Below are 15,438 nucleotides of genomic sequence, written 5' to 3' on the forward strand. Positions count from 1 at the left end.
ATAAATTGTTAATTAGAAAAAGATAATTAATTTTGTCGAGATTTTTTTCGTTAGTGATTCTTTTACTGTTCGGTCTCCCTACACTCGAAATTCTTAAATTTAAAAGAAATAAGGTTAAATAAATAAATTATTTTGGTGAAATAAAATAAATAATACATTTAAAAAAAAAAACTAATTTTAATAGATTAATTAAAATTAAAATATTATATTTCTCGAAATCATAACTTTTCTTTTTCCAAAACAATATTTATTTAATTATTGGCCCAAAAACGTGATTCACGCTATACTGTAGCAGATTTATCAAATGTGCATAATAAATTTACAAAATAACTACTAAAAGTTTATTTACCAATATATTTTTAAATAATAAAAAATATATTTCGTTAAGTCTCTGTTAGAATTTTTCTAGTTATCGTTTAGTTTTCAAATTTTTACCATAGATTTTAAATTTTTCTAAAAGGAATATATCAATTATTAATTAAATTCAATATCTATCTATCTATATATATATATATTTGGCTTATTAAAAAAAAATAAAATGCAAGTTTAATTTTTAAAAACTAAATAATTATGAAAAATGGTAATTTTTTTTTTTTTAAATTTTGGGTTAAATACTTCATATAAAAATGAAAAGTAAAAGCTCTTTTAGACCAATTATTTTTTGTTTTTGTGTTATTATTATTATTTTCAATATATATATATATATATATATATATATATATATATATATATATATATATTAATATTTAGCTTATTAAAAAGAAATAAAAAAATAAAATGCAAGTTTAATTTTTAAAAACTAAATAATTATGAAAATTTGTATATATATATTTTAATTTTGGGTTAAATAATACATATAAAAAATGAAAAATAAAAGACCAATCATTTTTTGTTTTTGTGCTATTATTATTATTGTTTATTTCCGGAAAATAGACAAGTTTCGATTAAAAGCTTAAAATATTGAAAGAAAAGAAAAAAAAAAAAAAAAAAAAAAAAAAGGTCTATATTTGGCGCCATTATTTCAAGAGCTTCTCCAGGAAGAAGAGGAAGAAGAAGAAGAGGAAGAAGAAGAAGAAGAAGAAGAAGAAGAAGAAGTAGTAATGGAGAAAGGTGAGGATCGGCATATCATAGCGTTTCCATTTCCATCACAGGGCCACATAAACCCTCAGCTTCAGTTCTCCAAGCGCCTAATCGCCAACGGAATCAAGGTAACTCTGCTCACAACCTTGCATGTCAGCCGGAACTTGAAATTCCAGGGCGCTTATTCCGATTCCGTCAAGATCCGAGTCATTTCCGATGGCTCTGAGGATCACCAAGACACCGACACCATGCGCCAAACTTTGGATCGATTTCGGGAGAAGATGACGAAGAATTTGGAGAATTACTTGCGAGAAGTTATGGATTCTTCAAATCCGCCTCGCTTCATTATCTACGATTCTACTATGCCTTGGGTTTTGGAGGTTGCCAAGGAGTTCGGACTGCCTAGGGCTCCTGTTTATACTCAATCTTGTGCCCTAAACAGTATAAATTATCATGTTCTTCATGGACATTTGAAGCTTCCTCCTGATTCTCCTACTATTTCGTTGCCGTCTATGCCTCTGCTTTGCCCTAACGATCTTCCTGCTTATGATTACGATCCTGCCTCCGCTGAAACTATAATCGAGTTTCTCACCAGTCAGTATTCCAATATTCAAGATGCGGATCTGCTTTTCTGCAACACTTTTCACAAATTGGAAGGGGAGGTATGTTTTTCCCCCTTTTTCCGAACATTTTTTACACGATCCACTTCAAAAGTATTTTCTAATGTCTCTAAACTTTAAAAAATTTGAACTATAAAATGAATCTAACAAAGTCTTCGATCGCTAGAAATTTGGTAGTGCACATGTTTGCTATCTCTGTTCTGCCATTACTGATCCTCAAAATTATGATCCGCTCAGCAGAAAAATCAATTTGTATACAATTTTGGATGTAGAAATGAAATTAGTTATGGTTGCTGAATCTAGAATGCGAATTGATCAGATTATCAAATGGATGGAGAGCTGGGGGAGGTCAGTGAAAGCCATAGGACCAACTCTTCCATCAGCTTACTTAGACAAAAGGTTAGAGGACGACAAGTACTATGGGCTGAGCCTGTTCGATCCAAACAAGGATGAGTGTCTAAAATGGCTAGACAACAAGCCCCCTGGCTCTGTTCTATATGTGTCTTTTGGAAGCCTGGTTGTACTGGGAGAAGAACAGCTCAAGAACATAGCTCTTGGAGTCAAGGAAAGTGGAAAATTCTTCTTGTGGGTTGTGAGGGAAACCGAATCTCAGAAGCTTCCTCCCAATTTCCTGGAGAGTGTTGGGGAGAAGGGTCTTATGGTCAGCTGGTGTTCCCAGCTCCAGGTCCTGGCACACCCGGCGGTCGGATGCTTCTTGACACACTGCGGCTGGAACTCGACGCTCGAGGCGCTATCCTTGGGCGTACCGGTGGTGGCTTTCCCACAGTGGGCTGATCAGGTGACTAATGCCAAGTTCTTAGAAGATGTCTGGAAGGTTGGGAAGAGGGTGAAGTTGAATGAGGAGAGGTTGGCAAGTGAGGAAGAGATAAGAAGCTGCATTTGTGAAGTGATGGAGGGAGAGAGAGCTAATGAGTTCAAGAGCAATTCCATGGAGTGGATGAAATGGGCAAAGGAAGCCATGGATGAAGGTGGGAGCTCTGATAAGGACATTATGGAGTTCGTGGCCATGATCAAGCAAGCTTCTTGACTCTTCTTAAGTTAGTTTTATGAACTTGGGGATACCCCAAAATCAAATAATATGAGCTTTTGCTCCTTTCGTGTTGTAGTGTAAGTCGAGATCGAAGGTTAGAGTGAGTATTTATTTCTATTTTTTTCGTAAAAATTTAGGTTTATAAGTAACTGGTCGAGCACAAAATTAAATTATTTCTAAATCTTTTTTAGACTCGTTTTGAAGCCATGGATGAAGGTGGGAGCTCTGATAAGGACATCATGGAGTTCGTGGCCATGATCAAGCAAGCTTCTTGACTCTTCTTAAGTTAGTTTTATGAACTTGGGGATGCCCCAAAATCAAATAATATGAACTTTTGCTCATTTGTTGTGTTCTAGTGTAAGTGGAAATGGAAGGTTAGAGTGAGTATTTATTTCTATTTTTCTTGTAAAAACTTGGGTTCGTGGGTATCTGATCGAGCACAAAATTAAATTATTTCTAGATTTTTTTTAGACTAGTTTTGATGCTTAATTGAATGATTTACGTACATAAATATTTTGAAGAAATCGAGCATTTGGAGCGAAATAAAGCTTTTGTAGACCATATCAAGAAAATTTAGACATGAATTGAACAATTGTGAGCCAAATACATATGAATTGAAGAACCCGGGAAAAGAGAGGAGGAAATAAAGCAAGTCTCGGAGGTTATAAGCATTGTTGATCTTTTTCAATATTGGTAGCGTTGAGATTTTATAGCATTTGAATGCTGTGAAAATATAACATCACGCTCTTTTTTTAACAAAAAAACGTGCGTTTAGGGTTTTTTGAGACAATGTTGAGATGTTGCCCTTAGCATCTCGACAATTTCAACAATTTTGATTTATATTAATTTATTTCACGTTATTTTGGAGGAGAATTTCTCGGGATTCAACTACAAATACACTAAAACATGATTTTAGAGGCTTAGAAGATTATTTTAAAAACACGAACGGGATTTCAAGGTTCACGATTTTGGATATTACTCCGATTCAAATATTTCAATCCAAAAAAAGATATTAAGCGAACAAAATTTATATTGCAAAATAATGACGGACTAAAATTATTATTTTTTCTAACTATCAATAAACACACAAACATACATACACATATATATATATATATATATATATATATATATATATATATATATATATATATATATGTGGTATATATGGATGATTAATTTTCTATTTTTTTTAATGGATTTTAGTTTAAACATTTCTAATTACTGTAAGGATTGATTTAGCCACTAAATTAACTTAATTACTTTATTGGAAATCTTTACTTATATTAAGAACTTAATTACAAGATTAAAGAAATCATTAATTTTAAGCAAAATTAGATTAAAAAATCTTAAGGCCTTCCATTTTAGTAAAATTAATTAGACATAATTAGTTTCTAATCATGAATTAACATTTCATATCTTATTTTATTAATTTTCATTAAATGATGTGAACAATACACCAATAACATAATATTATTTTTTAAACTTACATGAATTAAAATAAAATACAATAATCAAAACCATATTTTATCCAAAATTGAAAAAACGTGTTTCACGTGCATCTAAATATAATTATTCTCAAAATGGAAAATTATAATAATAATAATAATAAATAAATAAATAAATAAATAAACATAAAAAAAATTAACCATGTGACAGATAAATAGAGATGTTCATGTGACCCGATAATTCAAATAATTCGAACCATCTAACCCAACCCGATGACTCAAGTAATCCGAACCATTCAACCCAAAACATGAGTTAAGTAGATTAGATGTTTCTCGGTTTGAGTTAAATTAAATTTTGAAAAATTGAAACGTTTAGTTCGATATTTTTTTAGTCAGATAATAGAATTCACATTTTTCGTAAAGTGTTTACGAAGATTAAGAATATTTTGTGTTTATAATATATATTAAATGACGTTAATTTTAAGTTATGAAAATAATTTTAAATGGAAAGATAGATAAATAATTGAAGAGAGAGAATTTGGAATATAAAAATAAAAATAAAAAGGGAGCGGCAAAATAAATAATTTGATTGGATCTTTGATTTTGGCGCTATCTTCACTAATAAACTACTACAACATTCTCATCTCCGACGGAATCGCTCGCCGGAAATGGAGAAGACGACGGTGGACGGAGGAGGAGAGATGAAACAGAGTCATGTAATCGTATTCCCTTTCCCAAGGCACGGCCACATGAATCCGATGCTCCAATTCGCGAAGCGACTAGTCTCCAAAGGCCTTCTCCTCACATTCCTCACCACTTCCTCAGCAAGTGAATCCCTAATTCTCGATCTCCCTCCCTCTCCGATCCATCACGAAGTCATCTCCGATGTTCCTGAATCCAGCAACATCGACAGTCTCGACGCTTATCTCCGAAGCTTCCGAGCCGCCGCCTCCAAATCCTTGGCCAATTTCATCGACGAAGCCCTAATTTCTGATTCCAATGAAGTTCTTCCGAGTCTTATCGTTTACGACTCTGTTATGCCCTGGGTGCAGAGCGTCGCTGCAGAGCGTGGTTTGGATGCGGCTCCGTTTTTCACACAATCCGCCGCTGTTAATCACATCCTAGATCTCGTCTATAAAGGATCTCTGAGCATTCCGCCACCGGAGGATGTAGCGGTTTCGCTTCCATCGGAGATTGTTCTTCAACCAGCAGATCTGCCTACCTTGCCTGACGATGGAGATGTGGTTTTGGAGTTCATGACCAGTCAGTTCATCAATTTGGAGAATGTAAAGTGGATTTTCTTCAACACGTTTGATCGGCTCGAATGCAAGGTAATTGATGCTTCAAACACGATTCTAATCTGAACTTTTTTGATAGCTAAAATTCAAAATTCAAGTACAAGTGACATACGATCAAAGATCCTAAGCACAATAATTATTAGGAGCTTAAATTTATTTTAGAAAAATAATTTAAATATTTTAGCAATATTTTATGTAATTGATGCTTCAAACACGATTCTAATCTACTTTTTGGCAATATTTTATGTAAATTACGCTGGAATTTCAAGAGTACTTAATTACTTGAATAATTTGAAACAATACAATATCAGGTTGTTAATTGGATGACCAAGACATTGCCCATTAAGACAGTGGGGCCGACCATTCCATCGGCATATTTGGACGGTCGATTGGCGTACGACAAAGCCTATGGGTTGAATGTTTTGAATCCCAATGACGGGAAGAAGGCTATCCAGTGGTTAGACTCGAAAGAAACTGCTTCAATTATTTATATTTCATTTGGAAGTTTAGTTAACTTAGAAAAAGAACAAATAACGGAACTGACATGTTTTCTTAAAGACACGAATCTTTCCTTCTTATGGGTTCTGAGAGAATCAGAACTCGGAAAGCTTCCTAACAACTTTGTTCAAGATACATTAGGACAAGGCCTAATCGTGAACTGGTGTTGTCAACTACAAGTTCTATCACATAAGGCAGTAAGTTGTTTCGTGACTCATTGTGGTTGGAATTCAACCATAGAAGCATTGAGCTTGGGGGTGCCGATGGTTGCAATCCCCCAATGGGTCGATCAAACGACGAACGCCAAGTTCGTCGCAGATGTTTGGGAAGTCGGAGTTCGAGTGAAGAAAAACGACAAAGGCATTGTGACAAAGGAAGAACTAGAGGCCTCGATCCGAAAGGTTGTTCAAGGAGAGAAACCAAATGAGATTAAACAGAACTCAATCAAGTGGAAGAAAGTAGCTAAAGAAGCCATGGATGAAGGAGGCAGCTCTGATAAGAACATTGATGAATTTGTCCAAGCAATGGCTGCGTCAATCATCTAGGTAACAATATAATCTTTATCTTACATTCATTTGTCTTTCAATTCCATGTAGAAGTAAACTATCTTCCATGATAATACTAATTTGGAATATAATGTCTTCCAAAAATGTTTAAATACATTCAAGCCAAACCATTCTAACCAGACTAAACACGAACACTTATTCTTTTGCAACAACGACGACTTGTTTACCCTTATTACGACCCGTCAAGATGCCGACGAGAGCCGATGGACCGCTCTCGAGGCCATAAGCTAAATCTTCCAAATACACAATCTTCCCTTCTCTTATGAGAGGCAGAACAAAATCCAAATACTTAGGATAGAGATGCAAGTAATCACTCATAATAAACCCTTCTAGACGAACTCGCTTTCCTATAGCATGAATCAAATTATAAACACCTTGAGGCTTGTCCTTTTGGAACTCACCTACCATTCCACATAAAGCAATCCGGCCGTTCCTCCTCATATTAACAAGAACAGCATCCAACATCTTCCCTCCAACATTGTCAAAGTAAATGTCTATTCCTTCAGGGAAGCATCTGAACAAGCAAACGGATATGCAGCCAGCCCACACATGATATCAATCATCCCTGATATATTGTAACGACCCAGATCTACCGCCAGCAGATATTGTCCTCTTTGTGCTTTCCTTTTCGGGCTTCCTCTCAAGGCTTTAAAACGCGTCTGCTAGGGGAAGGTTTCCATGCCCTTATAAATGGTGATTTGTTCTCCTCCCCAACCAATGTGGGACATCACAATACCAAATGGTATCAGAGCTAGACACCGAACGATGTGCCAGCCTTCTCACTGTTCCCCGAAGGGAGTAGACACGAGGCGGTGTGCCAGTAAGGACGCTGGGCCCCAAAGGGGGGTGGATTTGGGGGCGGTCCCACATCGATTGGAGGAAGGAAAGAGTACTAGCGAGGACACTGGGCCCCGAAGGGGGTGGATTGTGATGTCCCACATTGGTTGTGGAGGAGAACAAATCACCATTTATAAGGGTGTGGAAACCTTCTCCTAGCAGAGGCGTTTTAAAGCCTTGAGAGGAAGCCCGAAAGGAAAAGCCCAAAGAGGACAATATCTAGTAGTGGATCTGGGTCGTTACCATTGCAATTATAAAGAAAGAAAAACATACCTTCTCAGAGTAGCTTCCAAGTCTGGCTCTTCTTTGTAGTTGAAAACCTCATGGAACCCAAGTTTGTTCTTCAGCAAATCAATCTGATAATGAATGAGATATGAGAGTTCTTGTACCAAAATTGGGTTTCATTAAAAGATTATGCATAGGTTTTGGAGGTTATGAAATTGCCCAAGCCTACCGTTAGTAGATATAAACCTCACGGTTTCAAAACACGTCTGTTAGGGAGAGATTTCCACACCCTTATAAGGAATGTTTCGTTTTCTTCTCCAACTAACGTGGGATCTCACAATCCATCCCCCTTAGGGGCCAACGTCCTTGCTGGCACACCGCTTAGTGTCTGGATCTCACAATCCATCCCCTTAGGGGCCAACGTCCTTGCTGGCACACCGCTTAGTGTCTGGTTCTGATGCCATTTGTAACAGCACAAGCCACTGGCAGATACTATCCTTTACGTATCGCCAACAGTCTCATAGGAAGAGGTTTCCACACTCTTACATACAAGAAATGTTTTGTTCTACTCTCCAAACTAATATGGGATCTCACAATCCCCACGCTGACACACCTTTCACACCTTTCAGTGTCTAGCTCTGATACCATTTGTAACGGTCCAAATTCACTACTAACCGTATTATCCGCTTTGATCCATTATGTATCACCGTTACCCTCACGGATTTGAAACGCGACTATTAGGAAGAGGTTTCCACACCCTTATAAGGAATGAGATCTCACATCCACTCCTTGGTGGCCAGCGTCAGCATTCTCACTGGCACACCGCTCGGTGTCCACCTCTAATACCAATTGTAACAACCCAAGCCCACCACCAATAGATATTGTCCGCTTTGGCCCATTAGGTACCGTCATCAACCTCACTATTTCCACCGTCAATTATTGAGAGGTTTCCACACCCTTATAAGGAATGTTTCATTCTCTCTCCAACCAACATGGGATCTCACAATCCACCCCTTAGGGAGCCAACGTCCTCACTACCCCTTGGGGGCCAACGTCCTCACTACCCCTTGGGGGCCAACGTCCTCACTACTCCTTGGGGCCCAACGTCCTCACTGACACACCTCTTGGTGTCCAACTCTAGTAACCAAGCCCACCACTAGCAGATATTATCCGCTTTGACCTATTACATATCACCATCAGTCTCACAATTTGCCACACCCTTATAAGGAATGTTTCGTTCTCCTGTTCTCCTCTCCAACTCTAACCGATCTGAAATCTCACAACCACAGACAATATATATATATACAAATATCAAACCTTCTCTTTGCTACCAGCACAGCCAACCACATGACACCCCATAAACTTGGCAACCTGGCCAACAACTTGGCCAACAGCCCCAGAAGCAGCAGAGACGAACACATATTCCCCTTTCTTAGGACAACAAATCTCAAAGAAACCAGCATAAGCAGTCATCCCAGTCACACCTACAATTAACTTAGTCAAAAAAGCATTCCAAGATCCAAACCAAAGAGATCATAACAACAACAACAATACCAAGAATCCCTGTGTAATAAGACAGAGGAACATCCGTATGATCAATTTTAAATAGATTATCAGATTCCAATCTTGAAAGCACAGAATACTCTTCCCACCCCGTGCTCCCCCACACGAAATCGCCTTTCCCAAACTTCGGATGACCAGAATCCACAACCTTCCCAACTCCAAATCCCCTAATAGGCTGCAAAACAAAGAAATAAATTCACAATCGGAACTACAAACCGACGAAACGACATCGAAGCGTCTCGTACCAAACCAGGACTGAACGAAACAATATCAATCGACGGATTTTCAATCTTGTTCATGCAGGCATGCATATATGGATCGCAGGAGAGGTACAGATTTTTGAGGAGAACTCCATCGGAGCCTTCGGGGAGCTTCAAATTGATGGTTCTAGTGGAGATTACTTCCAGATCCGACTCTTTCGCGGATCCTCCGGTGACATAGTCCTTTAGAATCACCTGTTTGTTGATTACTTCGCCGCCGTCGCCGCCGAGGCTCTGCATCATGTTCTCTGGAGAAAGGGGAAATAGCGTAAAGGAAGGGTACCGAGGAAGAAGGGTCTCGAAATTTTGAACAAAACCAACCTTTTTCCTTTGATATAAATATCAGGAATAGTTTCGTTCAACTGCGCGGCAGAAAAAATTTAAAAGATTTTTAAGAATATAATTAAATGATAATAATTAATACGTACCATATTGCTATTTTTTTTTTTTCGTGCAAAATCGACTTCTACCCAATGGATATTTAACACGTGGATTTTAAAAGAATTTTTTATAATTTATAATTTTATTTTTTAATTTTGGGTTTCAGTTATTTAAGATAATATTATAAATAGGAGTTTCTTTTTTGGTAGGGAATAAAATAGTATTCCTAATATAACCTTCTAGAAGGAATGTTAATTTTGTTTATTTTTTTAATTAATTAATTTTTATGTGTAATATTTTAATGTGTATAAACACTAATGTAAATCATATTATATTAACGGCTAAATTAATAAAAATATTTATAAAATTTCGTCTAAAAAATATCTTTAAATTTTTAAAAATTTTAATAATAGTATTTGATTTTAAAAAAATATCCTTTTAACTTTTAATAATATTTCGTTTATTTAAAAAAATCAATTTTTTTTATATAAAATTAACTGTAAAAATAATTTTAATTTTTTTAATTTATCTTCTCTATTTAAATGCCACGTGGGTGCCACCTTATTATGTTGATTTAAGTGAAATAATTTTTTTTATGAACACAAACCATTTTAGAATTCTCCACCAAAAAGATTCTTTTTTCTAAAATCGATGACGCTTTTTACTTTTTTTAAAAAATAATTTTCAAAAATTTCATTAATACAACTTTTTCACAACTTTTAAAAAAATATATTTAATATTAAAAAATTTAAAAATTATGAAGGGCTCATAATAGTTTTCGTCAATATCGTCTATATATTTAGAGTAAGATATTTTAAAAATTTTATTTATAAAGTTTGAAAATAATACTAACAACAAGGGTATTTTTGAACTTTCAAAAAATTGAAAGGTATTATTAATTTATTAAAGTTAAAAATTATTTAATTTACAAAAATTAAAGATATTTATTAAACCTTAGAAAGTTTAATATTAATGTAATTTTGTAACAAATAGTGATTTTTTTTTTTAATCTTTTTTTAGTTTTTTAATTTAAAAATATTATAATTTTTTTTTAAAGGATTTGTAGTATTTTTTAAGATAAATTATTATTGTTAATAATTTTGGTTATTATTTGAGATGAAACGTAATAAAGAAGTGATTATATAAGCATCTCTCTGATTCAGAATCGCGCACTATTCATCTTCGCCGTCGTCGTGTTGCTTCTTTCGGGTTGATAATGGCCGCCTCATTTACGGCTCCGGCTCAGGGCCTGGTTCATTGTCGAAATCCGACGCTCGGATTTTCCGATTCCATCTTCAATCGCACTCAACTTCAATTTCAGGGGCCAGTTCCTGCAAAATCACATCGCCTCTCCTTTTCGTATCAATTGAAGCTTGCTAATGATGCCTTTCCGAGAAAGGATCATCGTTGCTCTTTTGTGCAGACGGCCGCCGTTCGCCACATCGTTGGCTCTCTTGCCAAAGCTGGTGGCCTTCGCTTTGCTGTGGTCATTTCTCTTTCCCGCTCTTTTTTTTTTTTTTTTGAGTCTTCTTATTCTTTTGATTCTGGAAGTTCTGATTGTTCGTTCTTGAGGTTCCTCTTTAGGTATTTTTGTTAATAATTTTGGACTTGTGAGGTCTCGGCGTCTGAAGTGGTTTTTTCTTATCGTCTACCTAAAAAGGTATAGTCTAGTTGAGAAACATGCTTCTACATGTTGCTGTCTCGTCTTAGAAATTATTCGCTTCTAAGAAGCATTCTTTTGATTTGTTGCTTGCAACCAATTCAAAGGTGGTAGTCACATTTGTGGCTGCGACAATGAGTAATTTCTTGGCTTGGCTGCAATGAATTCAAAGCATGGTCGTGTATTCTTATGATGTATAAATCTGAAATTCTAACAAGCCTTTTCGCTGCAGCCTTCCGAGCGAATTCTGTTATCATGAATCTAAACTGAATTTTTTCCCCTTGTCATTTTTTGACGATGGACTAGTAAGATTTAACCATGAAATCGATGGTTTTTCTTGCTTGCATATCCCGTTGATTGGTTTGTCATTATTGAATACTTCTTTTTGCTTTGATGAAGGTTGTGGGGCGGTTTAACGAAATTGTGACAAGGCCAATGCTCGAGGGAGCTTTGTCTACATTCAAAAGTTATTCAGTTCAAGATGAGGATATTGATGTAAGCGTTTCAATATACAAATTGCGAAAGTTGCATCATCTAGTCTTCTTTTTTTCTATTGTTAGAAACTGAGATTCCTTTATTTTGACTAATCGGAACAGTAAACAGGTTTATAACACCATTAAGCATATGAGCAGAGCGAGTGTGTGAATAAATATGCTTAGCAATGCTTTAAAAGACTATTGAAGTTTACACCTCGAGGTGAGGCAAGACTCATAAATTTTAGCCTCAAAACTTATGCCTTCTTTGAACCATAAGAGGCGCGCGCCTCTGTGAAATGAAAACACATGGAGGATTCAAGTCGCTTGGCCTTAAGTATTGATTAGAAGAATAATCTTAATTTACCTCTTTCTTACAAAACATAAAGGTTTGAGCTGTGATAATTTGAACATTTCTACTTTTACTATTGCGACTTTAAGAACACTGAAGCCAAAAGTTTGTAGCTAACCCAACTCTATTACTGATATTAGTAGTAATGTTAAAGTTATCATTTTAGAATTTTTGTTGAAGTGGCTATCTACCGGGGTGATTTTTTTTTATAAACCCTTATATTAATATTATGTTTAGCTATACTTGGTCCCACCAATATAGGATTTGTAAATGTTTTTAATTAGATTTGAGGCTTGTGCCTCGCCTCTTCTAAAGAAAAGTTTTAAGGCTGCCTTTATCCTTTAAAAACATTGGAACTAGATTCTCATGTATGTCATGTGAGTAAGTAAACAAATTTAACTAGATATTATGGGCTTAAGTATAGTAGGATGAATGAATCTGATCGACAGAGGAAAGCAGAACATAGAACTTTCGTCAGATTTGCATTGAGAGAGAACGTGTATTTGACCTCTACTAGTTGGCATGCAGCGTTAACTTTGCTTGACATGTTGAATTTATTATTTACATCGCTTTCATATCAGGTTGTCTGGGTTCCGGGGAGCTTTGATATTCCTGTGGTCGCTGAAAGGCTTGGGACATCTGGAAAGTACCATGCTGTCTTATGCATTGGAGCTGTGGTATGCTTTCCTGTAGCACATATCTAGTCCTTTAATATATCTAGTCTTGGGTGCACTTATTAATATCACGAACTACTTGTTTATGATAGATTAGAGGTGACACATCCCACTATGATGCCGTTGTAAGCTCTTCTGCATCCGGAGTACTTTCTGCGGGATTAAAATCAGGTTGGCTTTTTTTTTCTTGAGTTTAGTAGAATTTTATATTCTTTTTCCCTGTTAATTTGAGTTTTTCTGGCCAATTTTTGTTCTGTTTACCTTTTGCAAGTTCAACCTCAATGGTTGAGCATTAAGCATGGAGGTTAAGGCTTTTGAATCCAATTGATATGTTCAAGAATTTAGGGACCATCATATCTTGAGACATTTAAGAGCATATATGATTCTAAATACTAAAATATTGCAGTGAAGTTGACTTTATGTTCCAGTTTTGACATCTATGAACCATGAGGGATTAAGGAATTTCAGGGTATGAAAAGGACAAGAAGAATCTGGTTATTATAGACTCATAACTAGATACAGATGAATATAAATTGTGCCATGACATGCACATTCTTAGTTCTTTATTAAAAAAGGAAAATGGTGTCTCCAATTAAAGCTTATATTTCTCCCTCAATTGGACGCTTATGCAATTCTTATAATTAATTTGATTTTATAACGTCAAAGGCCATTGTCATCAGTCGAAGTATTTCATTTTTTTATGGAATGGTTGGATTATAGGTAATATTTCCGAGGAGCAACGCCTCTTTTAAAGCATTTCAATATAGGCAATGGTAATAGTTCGATTGAGAACAATAATGGTTTTAGGTTTATGTTCTTGGGAGCTATAACTATGTTCTTGTTCTTGTATAACTGATATGAGGATCATCTTTTACCCTTTATGTGTGTAAACATGTTTTGAAATTTATTGATAGACCTGTTGAAGTGTTGATAACAGCAATGCAAGTAATCTCTGTAACCATCTTTTTAGTACCATTCATATCAACGTTACCATCTTAATTCTACTCTTTCTTCATCGTTTAGTTGACGCCAGATGAAACTTGAGCGATTTTTCTGATGCCTATGCAGGAGTTCCATGCGTATTTAGTGTCTTGACTTGTGACAACTTGGACCAGGTAAATATGATCCTAAACTGACTGTTAACAAGTATTTTACCTAGAGAATTGTTTTCTATGGAGCTGCATGATTTCTGATCATTATCTACTTATTGCCACCTTTTTTCTTTCTCCTGTCTGAAGGCTTTCAATCGAGCTGGTGGTAAACATGGAAATAAGGGTTCTGAGGGTGCTTTGACTGCTGTAAGTTGTTTAAGAGCAAAAATATATGGGAAAAAATTTACAATATATGGATAAAAAACGTTGAATCTGTTATTTTCATGTATGTATATATGTTTATATTTCAATCTTATAAGATTTTGCTTGACTTGTAATATTTAGTGGCTTTTCTTGGCTTCTGAGAAGTGACTTTTTCTTTTGTAATCCATTTTGAATGCTCTTATCAGGGTAAAAAATGCATACTTCACAATAGAACATGTAATCATATTTCATTTGTCTGTATCCATATCCATTGATGTCTCATATCTGCATCCATGGCTTCATGCAAACAACATCACTGAAGCGATATTGTAACTTCCCGTCTCCGTCCCTATCCATGGGAACCGCAGCACACTCCTTGGGGTGATCTTCCTTTAGCAAATATTGCAAGGAAGATAACTTGGTTTAGAGACGGGAAAACATGCCACAATCCAAAGATGCTTATATTCACGTTTCTCCATTTTTTTCAGCATCAATTTGTTTGGATCATTAATTGTTTGTTATATGCATCATAGTTTGGTTGGTTATTGTGCAATCGACTATATCCAAACTATTTTTGTACCTAATATTCATTCCACCATTCTTTTATTGGAACTCGTGTATTCATTGGCCAATTTCACTTTTCCTACAGATGGAGCTGGCATCGTTGTTCGAGTACGACCTGAAGTAGTCGAGAAACAGGATCTAACGTTTTCCACATTGCGGGTTTTCACAGTCTTGTGATTTCTCTGTTGTCTTTGCTAATGGTGGAATGCTTCATCAAATTGCTAAAAGCCACATGATGTCTCAGGCAGAAGTCAGCTGAATCTGCTCGAGAGGAAGGAGTGTAAGTTCTCATGATTTCAATTTTCAAAATTTCTTTGTTCAGCATTGTCTTTTAAGTTTTATGTTAGCATAAAAGATGAGGCGTTCACTTGTGGCATTGTGTTGTTTTGCAATGCGCAACGAACAAAAATTATATAACCGAAGAGGCGTCGTTATTCAGTTATAAATTAAAACTATGAACGTTCTTCTATGGTAGCCTCTAGAATATGGTTGCCTCCTTTCGAGTCTTTCAATTTCTCTCGTACATTTAATAGTGTAAAATCATCAAAATAACTCTTCAATAAAGGCACCTCTGAGACTTTCATTATTTGGGT

The 15,438-nt window shown here is 35.7% G+C and overlaps 4 protein-coding genes across 6 annotated transcripts; 3 read left to right on the top strand and 1 right to left on the bottom strand.

The window, feature by feature from the left end:
• Nucleotides 1-1,019: 1,019 nt before the first annotated feature.
• On the top strand, nt 1,020-3,221 carry LOC111805994 (mogroside I-E synthase). 3 transcript variants are annotated; one of them, XR_002816725.2, is made up of 3 exons: nt 1,024-1,742; nt 2,020-2,851; nt 2,943-3,221. XR_002816725.2 is itself a non-coding variant. In XM_023691311.2 (2 exons), exons 1-2 carry the CDS (start codon nt 1,101-1,103, stop codon nt 2,746-2,748), a joined length of 1,371 nt encoding a protein of 456 aa, XP_023547079.2. In that variant the 5' UTR covers nt 1,020-1,100; the 3' UTR covers nt 2,749-3,221. The 3 variants fall into 3 exon arrangements, 1 of the variants encoding a protein (XP_023547079.2); XR_002816726.2 differs by having other exon boundaries at nt 2,020-2,845; XM_023691311.2 differs by having other exon boundaries at nt 1,020-1,742; nt 2,020-3,221.
• A 1,554-nt stretch (nt 3,222-4,775) lies between these two features.
• LOC111805592 (mogroside I-E synthase-like) lies at nt 4,776-6,655 on the top strand. The gene is made up of 2 exons (XM_023690712.2): nt 4,776-5,530; nt 5,809-6,655. The coding sequence occupies exons 1-2, from the start codon at nt 4,868-4,870 to the stop codon at nt 6,538-6,540; spliced, it is 1,395 nt and encodes a 464-aa protein (XP_023546480.2). The 5' UTR covers nt 4,776-4,867; the 3' UTR covers nt 6,541-6,655.
• Nucleotides 6,470-9,771, bottom strand: LOC111805593 (2-alkenal reductase (NADP(+)-dependent)). The gene is made up of 5 exons (XM_023690713.2): nt 9,432-9,771; nt 9,178-9,361; nt 8,941-9,107; nt 7,672-7,754; nt 6,470-7,075 (listed from the first exon to the last, which is right to left on the bottom strand). The coding sequence occupies exons 1-5, from the start codon at nt 9,687-9,689 to the stop codon at nt 6,697-6,699; spliced, it is 1,071 nt and encodes a 356-aa protein (XP_023546481.2). The 5' UTR covers nt 9,690-9,771; the 3' UTR covers nt 6,470-6,696.
• Nucleotides 9,772-10,951: 1,180 nt separating this feature from the next.
• On the top strand, nt 10,952-15,431 carry LOC111805489 (6,7-dimethyl-8-ribityllumazine synthase, chloroplastic). The gene is made up of 7 exons (XM_087128065.1): nt 10,952-11,313; nt 11,887-11,982; nt 12,894-12,989; nt 13,079-13,157; nt 14,055-14,101; nt 14,225-14,284; nt 14,931-15,431. The coding sequence occupies exons 1-7, from the start codon at nt 11,044-11,046 to the stop codon at nt 14,967-14,969; spliced, it is 687 nt and encodes a 228-aa protein (XP_086984191.1). The 5' UTR covers nt 10,952-11,043; the 3' UTR covers nt 14,970-15,431.
• The last annotated feature ends 7 nt before the right edge of the window (nt 15,432-15,438 follow it).

This window comes from Cucurbita pepo, chromosome 11 (genome assembly GCF_057944985.1).
Source record: "Cucurbita pepo subsp. pepo isolate OVF chromosome 11, ASM5794498v1, whole genome shotgun sequence".
NCBI lineage: Eukaryota > Viridiplantae > Streptophyta > Magnoliopsida > Cucurbitales > Cucurbitaceae > Cucurbita > Cucurbita pepo.

Bases quoted from the DNA above. Each gene is read 5' to 3' on its own strand.
- LOC111805592 (XM_023690712.2), top strand. From the start codon at position 4,868: ATGGAGAAGACGACGGTGGACGGAGGAGGAGAGATGAAACAGAGTCAT. The intron at 5,531-5,808 runs GTAATTGATGCT...ATACAATATCAG, and splicing joins TTGATCGGCTCGAATGCAAG to GTTGTTAATTGGATGACCAA.
- LOC111805994 (XM_023691311.2), top strand. From the start codon at position 1,101: ATGGAGAAAGGTGAGGATCGGCATATCATAGCGTTTCCATTTCCATCA. The intron at 1,743-2,019 runs GTATGTTTTTCC...CGAATTGATCAG, and splicing joins TTCACAAATTGGAAGGGGAG to ATTATCAAATGGATGGAGAG.
- LOC111805489 (XM_087128065.1), top strand. From the start codon at position 11,044: ATGGCCGCCTCATTTACGGCTCCGGCTCAGGGCCTGGTTCATTGTCGA. The intron at 11,983-12,893 runs GTAAGCGTTTCA...CTTTCATATCAG, and splicing joins TTCAAGATGAGGATATTGAT to GTTGTCTGGGTTCCGGGGAG. The intron at 14,285-14,930 runs GTAAGTTGTTTA...CTTTTCCTACAG, and splicing joins CTGAGGGTGCTTTGACTGCT to ATGGAGCTGGCATCGTTGTT.
- LOC111805593 (XM_023690713.2), bottom strand. From the start codon at position 9,689: ATGATGCAGAGCCTCGGCGGCGACGGCGGCGAAGTAATCAACAAACAG. The intron at 9,362-9,431 runs GTACGAGACGCT...TTTGTTTTGCAG, and splicing joins TTTCGTTCAGTCCTGGTTTG to CCTATTAGGGGATTTGGAGT. The intron at 7,076-7,671 runs GTATGTTTTTCT...TTGCTTGTTCAG, and splicing joins TTGGAAGCTACTCTGAGAAG to ATGCTTCCCTGAAGGAATAG.